This window comes from Mastomys coucha, unplaced genomic scaffold (assembly GCF_008632895.1).
Source record: "Mastomys coucha isolate ucsf_1 unplaced genomic scaffold, UCSF_Mcou_1 pScaffold22, whole genome shotgun sequence".
Lineage (NCBI taxonomy): Eukaryota > Metazoa > Chordata > Mammalia > Rodentia > Muridae > Mastomys > Mastomys coucha.
The window spans coordinates 247,646,615-247,659,158 of NW_022196905.1; the positions used below are offsets into that span (position 1 = coordinate 247,646,615).

Genomic DNA, 12,544 nt, shown 5'->3' on the forward strand with positions numbered 1-12,544 from the left:
GCCCCAGCCCCAGCCCCAACCCCAACCCGTCTCTGGAGCACAGGTTGGCAGCTGCCCCGAAGTGGGGTAGTGAGATGGCAGGCCTAGGGTGGGACCATCTCCACAGCCTATTACCACAGGCCCTGAAGCTCTTCCTATGATCGCCTCACTGTAGGCAACAGTTACATGAACTGAACTCAGAACTCAGTGAAGGCCAGAGAAGGCTTTCGAATGCAGAGAAGGAAAAGTTGCTGCTTCAGAAAATACTGGATGAAGATGAAAGAAAAATAGACGAGCTGCTTCGTGGTGCCCAAGTTTCCGAGCAAAAGGTGAGAGGGCAGGCAGGCAGCCTGGACTGCCTGAGACTGAGTAGTTCAGAATTTGTGTTAGACTGCTATGCCAGCTACTTACAAACCAGTTCCCATGGCCAATAGTAAGTGTTTTCAAAGATTACATTTAAAAATGACCAGAGGACAATGCAGATTGTCATATTGGTTACTTGGTTATAATAAAATGGCATAACCAAGGAAACTTATTTGGGTTTATGTTGCAGTGGGTTTGAGTCTATCAAGGTTGAGGTGGGCGGGGAGAGGGAGGGATTGGTAGGCATGCTGGCTGGAATAGGATGCTTTGAGGTGGCAACATGAACCATAGGCACAAAGCAGAAATAGGACAAAGCCTTACATTCTCAAAGCCCATTTCTAGTGAGGCTTACTTCCTCCAGCAAGGCCACACCTTCTAACCTTCCCCTGAAAACAGTGCCCACAACTAGGGACCAGGTATTCAAATGCAGGAGCCCATGAAGGACCCTCTCATTCAAATCACCAGAGCTGGCTCATTCATCTGCTTGTTTGGAGTAAACACTCACCCTCCTGACCTGTACCCCCAGCCTCTACAGCTCTTCTGATGATGATTGAAAGGCTGCCTTCGTCCATCAATGGAAAGTGTCTGATTCCTCAACGCATCCTTTTTGTGCTTTCTAAGATTTGCTTTTTATTCAAAGACGTTTATATGGGAAGAGTTGGTTAAATGGGCAAGAAGGTCGCCATTATAGCCCCTGGACCCCATACATAAATTGGTTTAGTTAAGTTTGTTACAGAGCATTAAAGCAAATGTTCCTACCACATCTGCTGAGGCCTCTGCTTTGGGTAGAATTGTCTGGATTTCTTCCCCCAAATATAATAGTATGGAACTGTCTTTTTTTCTCCTACCCTTTCAGCAAAGGGATCTAACAAACTCCATAAGAAAGCTAGAAGAGGAACTTCAGGAAGTAAAAGGGCTCTTGGAGGAGAAACGAGAGCAACTGAAGAAGAGCAAGGAACAGGAAAAGGCACTGGAGGGAGAGATTGAGGCTTTGCGACAAGACGAGAAAACAAAAGATAAGATGGTGAGAGACAGAGAGAGGACCTGGGAAGATCAGACCAACCGGGCATGCAGGGCCAAGAGGGTGGCAGAAACAGCCAGCCAAGGAGCTTAGAGCTCAGCAGAGGATGCAGAGAAGGGGACCAGTCAGGAGGAGAGGGAGCAGGCCTGAGGAGCCACAGGGCAGAGGAGGGGAGGGGAGAGAAGGGAAGGAGTTTCAGATTAACCTCTTTCCGGGGGGTCGGGGTGGGCTTCCCTGTTTAATGGGAGAGCAGGCAAAGGAGCACTTGAGAAAGCTGGAAGAAGAGAGGGAGAACCTCCAGGCGGAGTTGAGCTCCTGTTCTTCACAACTGGACTCCTTTCACAACAAATACAACAACTCCCAGAAAGTCATCCAAGAGCTCAACACGGAGGTGAGTAGAAGCCTTCACTGGCTACAGGCACTGAGGCCCTGACAGCTCATCTCATGTCAATTAATAGGTGAGTGAGGTGGCCACAGATACCCTGGTATCTGAGGTGGGGGGTGACGTTCTTCCATAAGTAATAGGTTTCTTTTCCTCCTTGGGGAACTCCTGCCCCAAACTACCTGGAATTTTCTACCAAATCTTCCAACATTACAAATGTAGACAAAGAACTCTGAATTCGTTGTCTGGAGCCACATGAGAGAGAACATCCTCAAACTAATTGGGAAGCACAAAAAGGAGCCAGGCAAGGGCTGTTTGATTCCAGCTCTCTGTTTCGTTATGCAGATGAAAGGCATAGGGCTGTGACATCTTCTAGGAGTTGATCTTGAATTCGCTCATTCTCTTTACGATGACGTACCCTCCCTCTGCTTCCCCCTTCACAGAGTACACATCAGTGTGATCCCCATTTACAAAGGAAAGAAAGGCCGAATCCCAGGGCCACTAATTAGTAAGTGATGGGATGAACCAGTGTTTGAACCTGGATCATCCAACTCTAATGCACGTCCTTTTTCTCCGGCACGCACGGTGATGCTTCCCCCAGTGGAATATATTATACCTTTCTGGACAAGAAAAAAAAAAACACATAGTACTTAGAAGACCAATCTCTTGAGCTACAAATGAAAACCCAGGCCTCCCTTAATCTTTCATAATACAAAAAGATCTGAAATCGCAGGATGACTCTAAGCTTAAATTGAGCACTTCCCAACATCACTTTGTGACTCATTGCAGTAACAAAAAAGTCACATGTCTGAGCTGGTGGTGATGTGACCACCGGCCATATCTTGCCTCTGAGAACCGAGGAACTGACCCGCACTTGTAATTGATACTAATTTTGAGTTTACACAGTGTACAGTCTCAGGTGCTGGCATTCCTGGAGTCTTGTCCTCTGCAGCAGCAAATCAGGAGGTCTTGGTCCCTGAGAACCCTTAATCTAAGGAATGCTGCCAAAATGTTCAGTTTGAGCCTGATGTCAAAAGATAGCCATGTATATTTAGAAGTAAGAGTGATAATATCGGAATCCCTTTACTCCAAAAGTAAAAGGGATCTAGTTTTGTTTCTTTAAAGGGGAGGGGGGTGTAAACATTTTCAACTTTTTTTAAAAAGAGGGTGCCATCATTGAGAGTCAAGGTAGAGCTTCTTTTTTTTTTTTAAGATTTATTTTATTTATACTAGTACACTGTACTGTCTTCAGACACATCAGAAGAGGGCATCAGATCTCATTACAGATGGTTGTGAGCCACCATGTGGTTGCTGGGATTTGAACTCAGGACCTCTGGAAGAGCAGTCAGTGCTCTTAACTGCTGAGCCATCTCTCCAGCCCATTTTCAACTTTTTTTTTTTAATGTTCAACTTTTGAAAAAGCATTTCCCATATATGTGATAGATCTACTGAATCAATAGTAGCTATTATACATGGGCTTATGTTTGCTTTCTAAATATGTCCTTTTTTAAATCAATATTCTATATTCTACTTGGAATTTTTGCTATTTCAAAACAAGGAAATATGTATTAAGAGCTTCTGAACTTATTTGACTGTCTTGTGTCCCCACTGCATTTTATAATTTTTAATATTAATATAAAGCCTCATTCATTGGTATATATTAATTCTACGAACATTTTACTAAGCTCTCTTAGAAGTTATAGCCAGCTTTCCATTTATTCTCCCAAGATTGTGCTTGCAGACGTGCATCTACTGTGCTTGGGATGAAGCCCCAGGCCTCTTATGCTCTAGGCTCATGAACTTGTTTATTTTGAGGCAGGGTCTCACTAGCCCAGGCTGTCCTCAAACTCACGGTCCTCCCACCTCTGCCTCCTGCTTGCTGGGATTTAAGCCATGCGCCACACCCATCCAGCTCATGAGTTATTTTTAGTAAGATAATTAAACCATTTGTAAACAACACGGTTCTCTAAATATTTCTTTGTAATATTTATCTTTGTTTTATTTGTCTTGCCTTATCACATTGGGCAGTATCTTCAGTATGATGATGAACTGCAGCATTAGTAGGCATCTCGTCCTTTGCTCTTAATGCCATGCACCCACTTCAGTACAGTGTACCCGATGGGCTTGGTGCCGCCTTTGTTGACTTTCTTCGGTTCCTGGGTTACTAAGAGGTTTGTCAGTATAGCTGTTGAATTCTGTCAAGTGCCTGCTTCCGGTCTTTCTCCTTAATACTATAGCAGAAGTAGTCACAGTTCTGGCTCCATTTTGTGTTTCTAGTTGAACTCCTGTTGTGTGTATCATGTGTCTCTGTTTTAATACATACTTAGTAATCTAAGAGATAAAATGAGGCCAGTGTAGTTAAGAAATTGTGACCTGTATTTTTAAGAACAACAAAAGGTCGTTGAGGGGATTTCCTCAAAGGGACGAGACGCCCGGAACTCTGACTAATGGATGGAAGGAAATATGGTGGGGAAGAGGGAAGCATAGCTTCGAGGGTGTGGAGCTCAGAGTCGTACTAGGGAAGACTGGCTGAGGGACAGACCACAGGACAAAGCAGGGAATCAAGGATGGCTTCGTAACTACTCATTCTTAAGTCTTCTCTTCTGCTCCCAGACTTAGAAACAGATCTCTGTCCTGGACAAAGTCTACAGGGAGATAGGAGATGACTCACCATGAATGGTAATTCACTTCCATATGGTGACTGATACATTACAAAGCCCGTTCACACTTGCCATCTTCATTTGGTTGTCTCCAACACCAAGTGGAAGACTTGAAAGGTCCCCAGCCCATGAAGAAAGGACTGGGGGCCTGAGAAATAAGTGACAGAACCTGCACCTCAACCCTCATTGTGTGATTCCGCATCTCAACTGCCTTTAACCGCTCCAGTCTATTCATTGCCATAAGATGCAGAGTTGTTTTTAAATATACTTCTGCCAAAGTTGTGTTCAGTAAGACTCCCCCCTTGCACCATACAATAGCTGAATCTCTAAATAGACAGTGTAACTTTTCATTCAACCAAAAACTTAAGGTTTATTATACGACTATTGCGTGGCTATTTTGTGTTTGGCTTTGAGGTCCAACAAGGAGGCAGAGATGACCGAAATACATAGAGGGCTGGGTAGGCAGACTGCCTATGAGCTGGTGTTGGGTTCTAGATCTGCGTGTATACAAGTGCACAAGGGCTTTCATGAGCATATATGTGTGTGCATGTGGACACCAGTGGACAACTTCAGGTAATTCCTCATCTGTCATCTGTCTTTTTGTTTCTAAGACAGGGTCTCTCAGTGACCTAGAAATCACCAAGTAGGCTAGTCTGCTTGGCCTCTGAATCCCAAGGATTTACTTGTCTCAATCTCCCCAAGACTGGGATTAATTACAAGAGCATACTGCCATACCCAGCAGTAAAATTTTATGTATATGTATGGTTTGCCTGCATGTATGTCTGTGTGCGACATGCATGCAATAATGCCTGCGGAGGCCAGAGAAGGCATCAGATCCCCCAGGACTGCAATTACAGATGGTTGTTAGCTACCATGTGAGAATCAGGAATTGAACTTGGGTCCTCCCTGGGCTATCTCTCCATCCCTAAGACCCATTTTGGGGGGGGGGGGGGGGTTCGAGACAGGGTTTCTCTGTGTAGCCCTGGCTGTCCTGGAACTCACTCTGTAGACCAGGCTGGCCTCGAACTCAGAAAGCCGCCTGCCTCTGCCTCCCAAGTGCTGGGATTAAAGGAGTGCACCACCCGGCAAGACCCATCTTTTTTAAACAGGTTCTATGAATCTAACTCAAGCCCTTGAAAGCACTGTATGGACTGAGCTATCTCCCCAGCCCAGACAGACATCTTTGCATGTGTGAAACATATCTCATCTACTTAGCAGGTCCCAGTGCTTTTTTTATATTGGCGATATGGCAGCCATGAAGGGAAATGTAGGGCTGGAGAGATGGCTCAGCAGTTAAGAGCACTGACTGCTCTTCTAAAGGTCCTGAGATCAAATCCTAGCAACTACATGGTGGCTCACAACCATCCATAATGAGATCTGATGCCCTCTTCTGGAGTGTCTGAAGACAGCAACAGTCTGCTTATATATAATAAATAAGTAAATCTTTAAAACAAAATAAGGGAAATGTAGCTGGAGAGATACAGGGCAGCTTAGAAGGAGCTCAGCGATTCGTCTCAGTGAGGTGGAAATGTGAGCATGAACATCAGCGGCTATGGCAGAGAGCCCATCTCTTGTTTACCTCCTACAATCATGCATCTGTGCAGTCCAGGAACAGCCTTGATAGTGATGTTCTTATTCCCTAAAGATAGCGCGCCAGAAAGACTCCATCATGATTCTGCAGACACAGCTGGATTCGGCTATACAGAAGGAGAAGAACTGCCTCCAGAACATGATCAGTAAAGAAGCTTATGACGACCTTGTGCGGAAGTCCGGCAACTGCGAGGAAGACCTAACACAGGCCCTAGAGAAGGTGAGGCCACGCCTACTCTCTGCCAAAGAAGTATTCAAAGAAATTCGGGAGCTTTGAGCAGATAGGATTCAATTTTCTTTTCTTTTCTTTTTTTTTTTTTTTTTTTTTTTTTTTTTTTTTTTTTTTTTTTTTTTTTTTTTTGTTTGTTTGTTTGGTTGGTTGGTTGGTTGGTTTTTGGTTTTTTGTTTGTTTGGTTTTTTTGTTTTGTTTTGTTTTGTTTTTCGAGACAAGGTTTCTCTGTATAGCTCTGTTTGTCCTGGAACTCACTCTGTGCACCAGACTGGCCTTGAACTCAGAAATCCGCCTGCCTCTACCTCCCAAGTGCTGGGATTAAAGGCTTGAACCACCACCGCCCGGCAGGATTCAATTTCTTATATGATTGACACTCTTCAGTGCTTTTTAACCCTCACCTGGACAGGGCTGTCTGCCCAATGAAGGCCTATGTTCTCTTAGTTTTATATGTGGGTGTCCTTGTCTTTGTTGTAGGGTGGCAGAGATGGTAATATCTACCCAGTCTTCCCACTCACTGGCGATTCATGGACAGGGTTTTTCCCAAAGTCTGGATTGTCAGTGGAATCCACGCCCCCCTCTCTGGTGGTCATGTCTACAGATCAATGGATCAGAGTAGAAAAACTGGAAATGGAACGAGGAGGGATGAAAGACTGGGAAGGGAGGGGTAGAAAGTCACCACTCTCCCTCCCCTTCCCTCTGGACCGCCTGCAACCCAAACATGGGCACCTCCACAGGGAGGGCCTGGGACCTTCTTCACTGAAGACCCAGCAGAGAAGACCAAGGGCCCTGGAGGCCACTCTAATCCACTCTGTTTTTTGCTGAAAGCTCACTCATGCAACCTCCGAGACAAAGAACCTGCAGCGCAGCTTGCAACAGACCCAAGAGAGGAAAGCTCAGCTGGAAGATGAAATCTCGGCTTACGAGGAAAGGATGAAAAAGCTCAATATGGAGTTAAAAAAACTGCAGAGCTTCCAACAGCAGAGTGAGCTAGAGGTGAGAGCCTGGGGAGGAGGGGGCACTCGGGCTCCCTTCCTATTAGAGGTCCACAAGGTCACCTTTTGCAGGCAGAATTATTTAGCACTCAGCCATACCCTTTGGCTGCTGGGTTCACTCCACCTTCTCCTCTTCTGGACTGACAGGCAGGCAGGAAGATCAGAGCAGGGGCGCCCTCTGCTGGTCACTGGAAATAAAAGGCACACACTCCCGGCATTCCCCCAAGCCAATCTTCCAGGGTAAAGAGGGCATTCTCCTCCTTGCCAGGTCCTGCCCCTGCCCCTGCCCCTGCCCCTGCCCCTGTCCCTGCCCATTCCTCTCACTTTGCACTCCTGAGCAGGTGCACAACTTTGACAAGAAACTGGAGGAGATGAGCAACCAGGTGTTGCAGTGGCAGATGCAGCACCAGAGTGACCTTAAGATGCTGGCAGCAAAAGAGGCGCAGCTCCGAGAATTCCAAGAGGAAATGGCTGCCCTGAGAGAGAACCTCCTTGCAGATGAGAAGGAGGTGGGCACTGTTTGGATTCTGTCACTTCCTCTCCACCCCTCGTGACTGGGCAGTTTTTGGGGATGCTAGGAACAAGGTATACACACACACACACACACACAGACACACACACACACATTGTTTAGCAGGGAGCAGAGCCTAGACATGTCTGGGTCATCTCTAACTAATACAAAGCCTTGTCCAGGTAAACCACACATCCAGCAACCAGAACAGGGACATTCATGGCAGGAAGTCGGGTGACCACACGGCCCTTGCTCAAATTAAAAAGAAGCACCTCTTCTTCCTGGTTCTCTTCTTCCGTTGGCTGTGATATTAGCTCAGAACACTACTGTTTTAGAACAAGTCATTCCCCTGCCATTAGCCTGAGAATCATTACTATCAGTGTACATGTCGGCCATGAACGATACCTCCTCAGAGGTGTCACCGCTGTGAGGAACACAGGTCCTACATGTGGCAACTCTGACCTCAGGTTGGACAGCAGAGTTGATTCTTTTTTTCTTTTCTCAGAAAGAAGAATCCAGTATTTGGGGGAGGGAGGTAGCCATTGGTGTTCTCATCCCTTAGTCTCGTTTTCTTCTTGTATGTAAAGCAGAGCCCCCTGCCCGCAAAGCTAACACCCAAAGAGACCAGTAGGCACCACCGAGACAATGACCAGATTATAAACAACGTGGAACAATGGGCAAAGGAGCAGAAGTAAGTATTTGAGACAGAGGTAGGGTGGGTCCCAAGGCCAGGAAGAACTAACAACCACAGTGACACATGCCTGCCTGAGAACTCACTCACACACAAGAACTGAGAATCAGGGCTGGTGAGATGGCTCAGCGTGTAAGAGCACTGACTGCTCTTCCGAAGGTCCTGAGTTCAAATCCCAGCAACCACATGGTGTCTCACAACCATTTGTAATGAGATCAGATGCCCTCTTCTGGTGCGTCTGAAGACAGCTACAGTAAACTACACTGGAGAGAGCAGGACCGGCAGGGGTCCTGAGTTCAATTCCCAGCAGCCACACACATGATGGCTCATGGCCATCTGTACAGCTACAGTGTACTCATACACATAAAATAAATAAAATAAATCTTTAAAAAATAAAAAAAGAACTGAGAATCAGACAGAGGGGTCTCACCCCTTCAAGCCATCTTGCAAACCCTAAGTTGGGATCCAACCTTGCAAAGCCTGCAACAGAGCAACAGAGCAGCATCCCAAGCAGGGCCCATCCATTTCCATGAAGTACAAGCTTCCCAAGTTAGGATCCAAGCTCACCTGGAACCCAATCCCTTGCAGACGAATGAGTAGGCTGAATGTGAGTCCCTTAGTGACTGACAAGGCCCTCCCTCTAGGGAAGAGGTGATTGATGTGGGGGCCGGGGGCCAGGGAGAGGAGGGCAAGGAACCAGCAGAAGTCCTGCTGGGAAGACCCAGTGCCCATCAGTCAGCTTCTCGAAGATCTAGGGAAGAGTCATTCTTCCCCTGTGTGTTTTGTTACAGAATTGCCAATGAGAAATTGGGAAACAAGCTGAGAGAACAGGTGAAATACATTGCCAAGCTGACTGGCGAAAAGGAGTAAGTCCTCCTCCCTGGACAGTTGCCTCTTGGGACCACCCCTGGTTGATTGACATTCTTTATGGGGACCAGTCCCCAGAAAAAAAAACACACACACAAAGATCCAGGAGACCCTGAGACCTGAAACAGTGCCTTTGCAACACTAGCATGTCACTTGACTATGCTGGACCTTAATTCCCTCCCTCAATGGCAATACAGTGAGAGATTGCCCACTTCCTTCCTCCACTCACCTCCTGTGAGTTTCAGAGGCGGAGGGCATTAAGAATGAGTAGTGGCAGACAGGCTATGTGTAGGGACTAAGTGAATGGAAGAGATGTCCATGAACGAAGGTGTAAGAAAGCCATGGCTCTCTGGTGGAACAAATCAAGGGAGGAAGTCCAGGTTGAAGGTTCCTCAACTTTACCTTGTCCTCAGGAAACTGAGGCCCCTGTACTTAGAGTCCTACTCTCCCTGTAACCCTGCTTCACCACCTGGTCAAAGGTTTGTCACACTAGGAGTGAGGCATGGGCATGTAGGGAGTTTGAGGACAGAAATGAAGAAATAAGTATCTAAAAGTAGACACACTTGGGGGTGCTAAGAATCAGGCAGTGACATGGCCTAGGACTGGGATTCCTGGGCTTTTTCCAGGAAACAATAGAGACCACCATGTTTGACATTCCAGGAAGGTCTGGAGAGGATTTGCATGTGTCAGTGTTGGACAAAGCAACAGTTGCCTCAAGCTCCCTTGTGGAGGCTGAGAATATCAGTGTCTCTGACACCTGGAACTTATCTGTGACTCCGGGGAACAAGCTCCATCCTGGGCTTTTACCTCACGTTGGCTAATGGGTTGAAAAGGAGAATAGAAACACTGTGAATGGAGAGTAAGAAACCAAGGCCGTGCATAGGGTGGACTGTTCGGAATGTAGAAGACATGCATACACTGGTAGAAGAGAAAGACTGCCTAGGGGCACATGGACTGGAGAGCAACAGGAGAAGAGGCCAGATCCTCAGAGAGCAAGTGGATAAAGTGTGACCCGAGATGAGGCTGAGCACCCGTCCTGACACATGACTGCTCTAAAGAGGACCATGACGCTTTCCAATGGAGGGAAAAACATTTTATGAAAAGAGTTAGCTAAAATAATAGTTGTCATACTCTCAAAAGCCCCATACCCAGTGGCACAGGCCACCATAAGTTCAAGGCCTGCCTAGGCTATAGAGCTAGTTCAAGACAAGACTGAGCAATGTAGTGAGACCTCATCTCAAAAATTAAAAATTGGGAAAAAAGTGCAAATATAGTCTAGAGGTAGAACACTTGTATGGTTTGAGCAAGACCCTTGGCTCAATCTCTAGGACTGACAAAAAAATCAGAATGTAATAGATACCTGCAGGCTTTTTTTTTTAAAATATATTTTACCAAGTTCCAGAAAAAAGCCATTTTCACCATGAACTCATTCTTGAAATTCCTTGGTCTTATTTGAAGGAAAACCATTCTAATAAGAACAATAATAATAAAAGTCAACTAATAATTGTTATTCAGTATGTGGGAAGCAGTGCTCTAAATGTTTTACACACATTGACTTAATCTTTGAGAGACCTCATGAGCTGAGAATACAGGCACCCCTAGACTCAAGGTGGGACTGTGTCTGGATAAACGCATTGTAAGTTGGAAATGTTATTCATCCAAACATGCATTTAATACCCACAATTTGCCATATGTGGCAGCTTAGCCCCACAGTGGCCTGCGGAACAATGGCTGTGGTTACCTACAAGCTCCAGTTCATTGTCATTTCCCAGAATCCCCTGAGAAACCTGGGCCATATCTTGCCAGTCTGAAATTTTAAAAAAAAACATCCAAGTTCAGAGCACACTTTCCTATTGTGTATCATTTTCATGTTGTTATGAAGCCAAAAATATTCTAAGTTGAAGCACTGAGCCAGGATCTCTCCATTTCGAAGAGCAAAGAAATGATCCCGAAGACTGACTGTCTTCCCCTGTCCCTATGGTCTTCTGTTGTCCACTTCTCTCAAGACTTGTTAGGAGAAATCCATAGTTTGATAATAATTGTCATCTATTGAGTCATGGAGAAGCCACTAAGTTATCTTTCCTTTGCCCTATATCCCTGTCTCTACCAATGCATCTGTAAAATGGGAAGAAAACATTGGCTGTGTTCTCAGCAGAGCCAGGAACCCTGTACTTTCTCCTCTTCAAAAAAGGGAGTAGAGAGTTCTAGAGTGTGGGTTGGCTTCAGGTGAGAGAGCTTCCCAGACAAAGCTATGAGCATCCAAAGTGAGAAGAGTTAGAGCAGCCTTCTATTTCTTCTATCCGATTTCTATCACTTGTCAAACTGAATCCTTCCAAAAACAAGCTTAATTGTCCCCACCAAAAATATAGATGAGAGGCCTGGAGCTGGTAGAGTGGACCTCTGCCTCACTCTCAGGTCTAAGCTGCTTCTATGGGACACGGGGCATTTTGTAAGACCCCAGCTCTGAAAAGGTAAGGCCCTCCTTAAACATCCGCTGTGACACCTTCTGGGTTCTTTCCAGCAAGGAGCCAAGTAGGTCAACCAGCTAGCTGCCTGCCTTCCTAACCTCCCTCTCCTTCCCACAGTCACCTCCACAATGTAATGGTCCATCTGCAGCAGGAGAACAAAAAGCTCAAGAATGAGATAGAAGAGAAGAAGCTAAAGGCCAGGAGCCCGAGGATCTGTAACAAGGTCCCAGCCCCATGCAAACTGGAGCCAACCCCAAAGGGAAAGCTAAGCAGTGCACAGGGCTGGAGAAGGATGCCCCAGGACCTGCCTCCAAAAATAGACCTCAACAAGTACATCGGGTTGCCTCACTGCTGAGGTACCTGTACCATAGCTCTTCACTACTGTAATGTCTCCTTTCTTTGTCCCATGAACCAAAACAGCAATAATGTGACATTATTCTTTTTTAAAGATAGTTGGGTTAAGAAGGAAGCAGGCTACCACAAACCTTTGGTCACATACTTAGCTTGCCCTCGGACCAGTGGTCAGTCCTTCCAACATCTGTAGTATCCCTTAGATCTGAGACTGTCGGGGAGACACAAGTAGCTCGTATCACAGATCTGTCTCCTCCCCTGACTCAGTCCTGTTGTGGGGTGTAGGGAAAAGAGGGAAAGAAAAGACGTCTTCCTAATGTTATGTGGCTGGAAACCCTACAAGAGCACCCCAGCCCTCCACTCAGCCTGGGCTATACCTATGATTCATTCCATGACACCCCAGTGTCACACTACACCAGGGCTGCCTAACCATGAGG

The 12,544-nt window shown here is 46.1% G+C and overlaps 1 protein-coding gene and 1 long non-coding RNA gene across 4 annotated transcripts in view; one reads left to right on the forward strand and one right to left on the reverse strand.

Annotated features, from left to right (window-relative positions):
* The window catches only part of Pmfbp1 (polyamine modulated factor 1 binding protein 1), a 49,891-nt gene that overhangs the window by 37,021 nt on the left and 326 nt on the right, over positions 1-12,544 (forward strand). For 2 of the 3 annotated variants that reach the window (XM_031341369.1, XM_031341370.1), the window contains exons 12-20: positions 155-308; positions 1,199-1,366; positions 1,617-1,754; positions 6,051-6,215; positions 7,053-7,220; positions 7,561-7,728; positions 8,318-8,421; positions 9,213-9,287; positions 11,874-12,112. In XM_031341369.1, the coding sequence (XP_031197229.1) occupies positions 155-308; positions 1,199-1,366; positions 1,617-1,754; positions 6,051-6,215; positions 7,053-7,220; positions 7,561-7,728; positions 8,318-8,421; positions 9,213-9,287; positions 11,874-12,111 (1,378 nt within the window). In that variant the 3' untranslated portion in view covers position 12,112. The remainder of the gene's footprint in view (positions 1-154; positions 309-1,198; positions 1,367-1,616; positions 1,755-6,050; positions 6,216-7,052; positions 7,221-7,560; positions 7,729-8,317; positions 8,422-9,212; positions 9,288-11,873; positions 12,113-12,544) is intronic. The other variant, XM_031341371.1, reaches the window with a different exon arrangement.
* On the reverse strand, positions 3,719-4,592 carry LOC116070145. Its single transcript, XR_004110292.1, has 2 exons — positions 4,417-4,592; positions 3,719-4,076 (listed from the first exon to the last, which is right to left on the reverse strand). It is a non-coding gene; the product is annotated as an uncharacterized LOC116070145 (long non-coding RNA).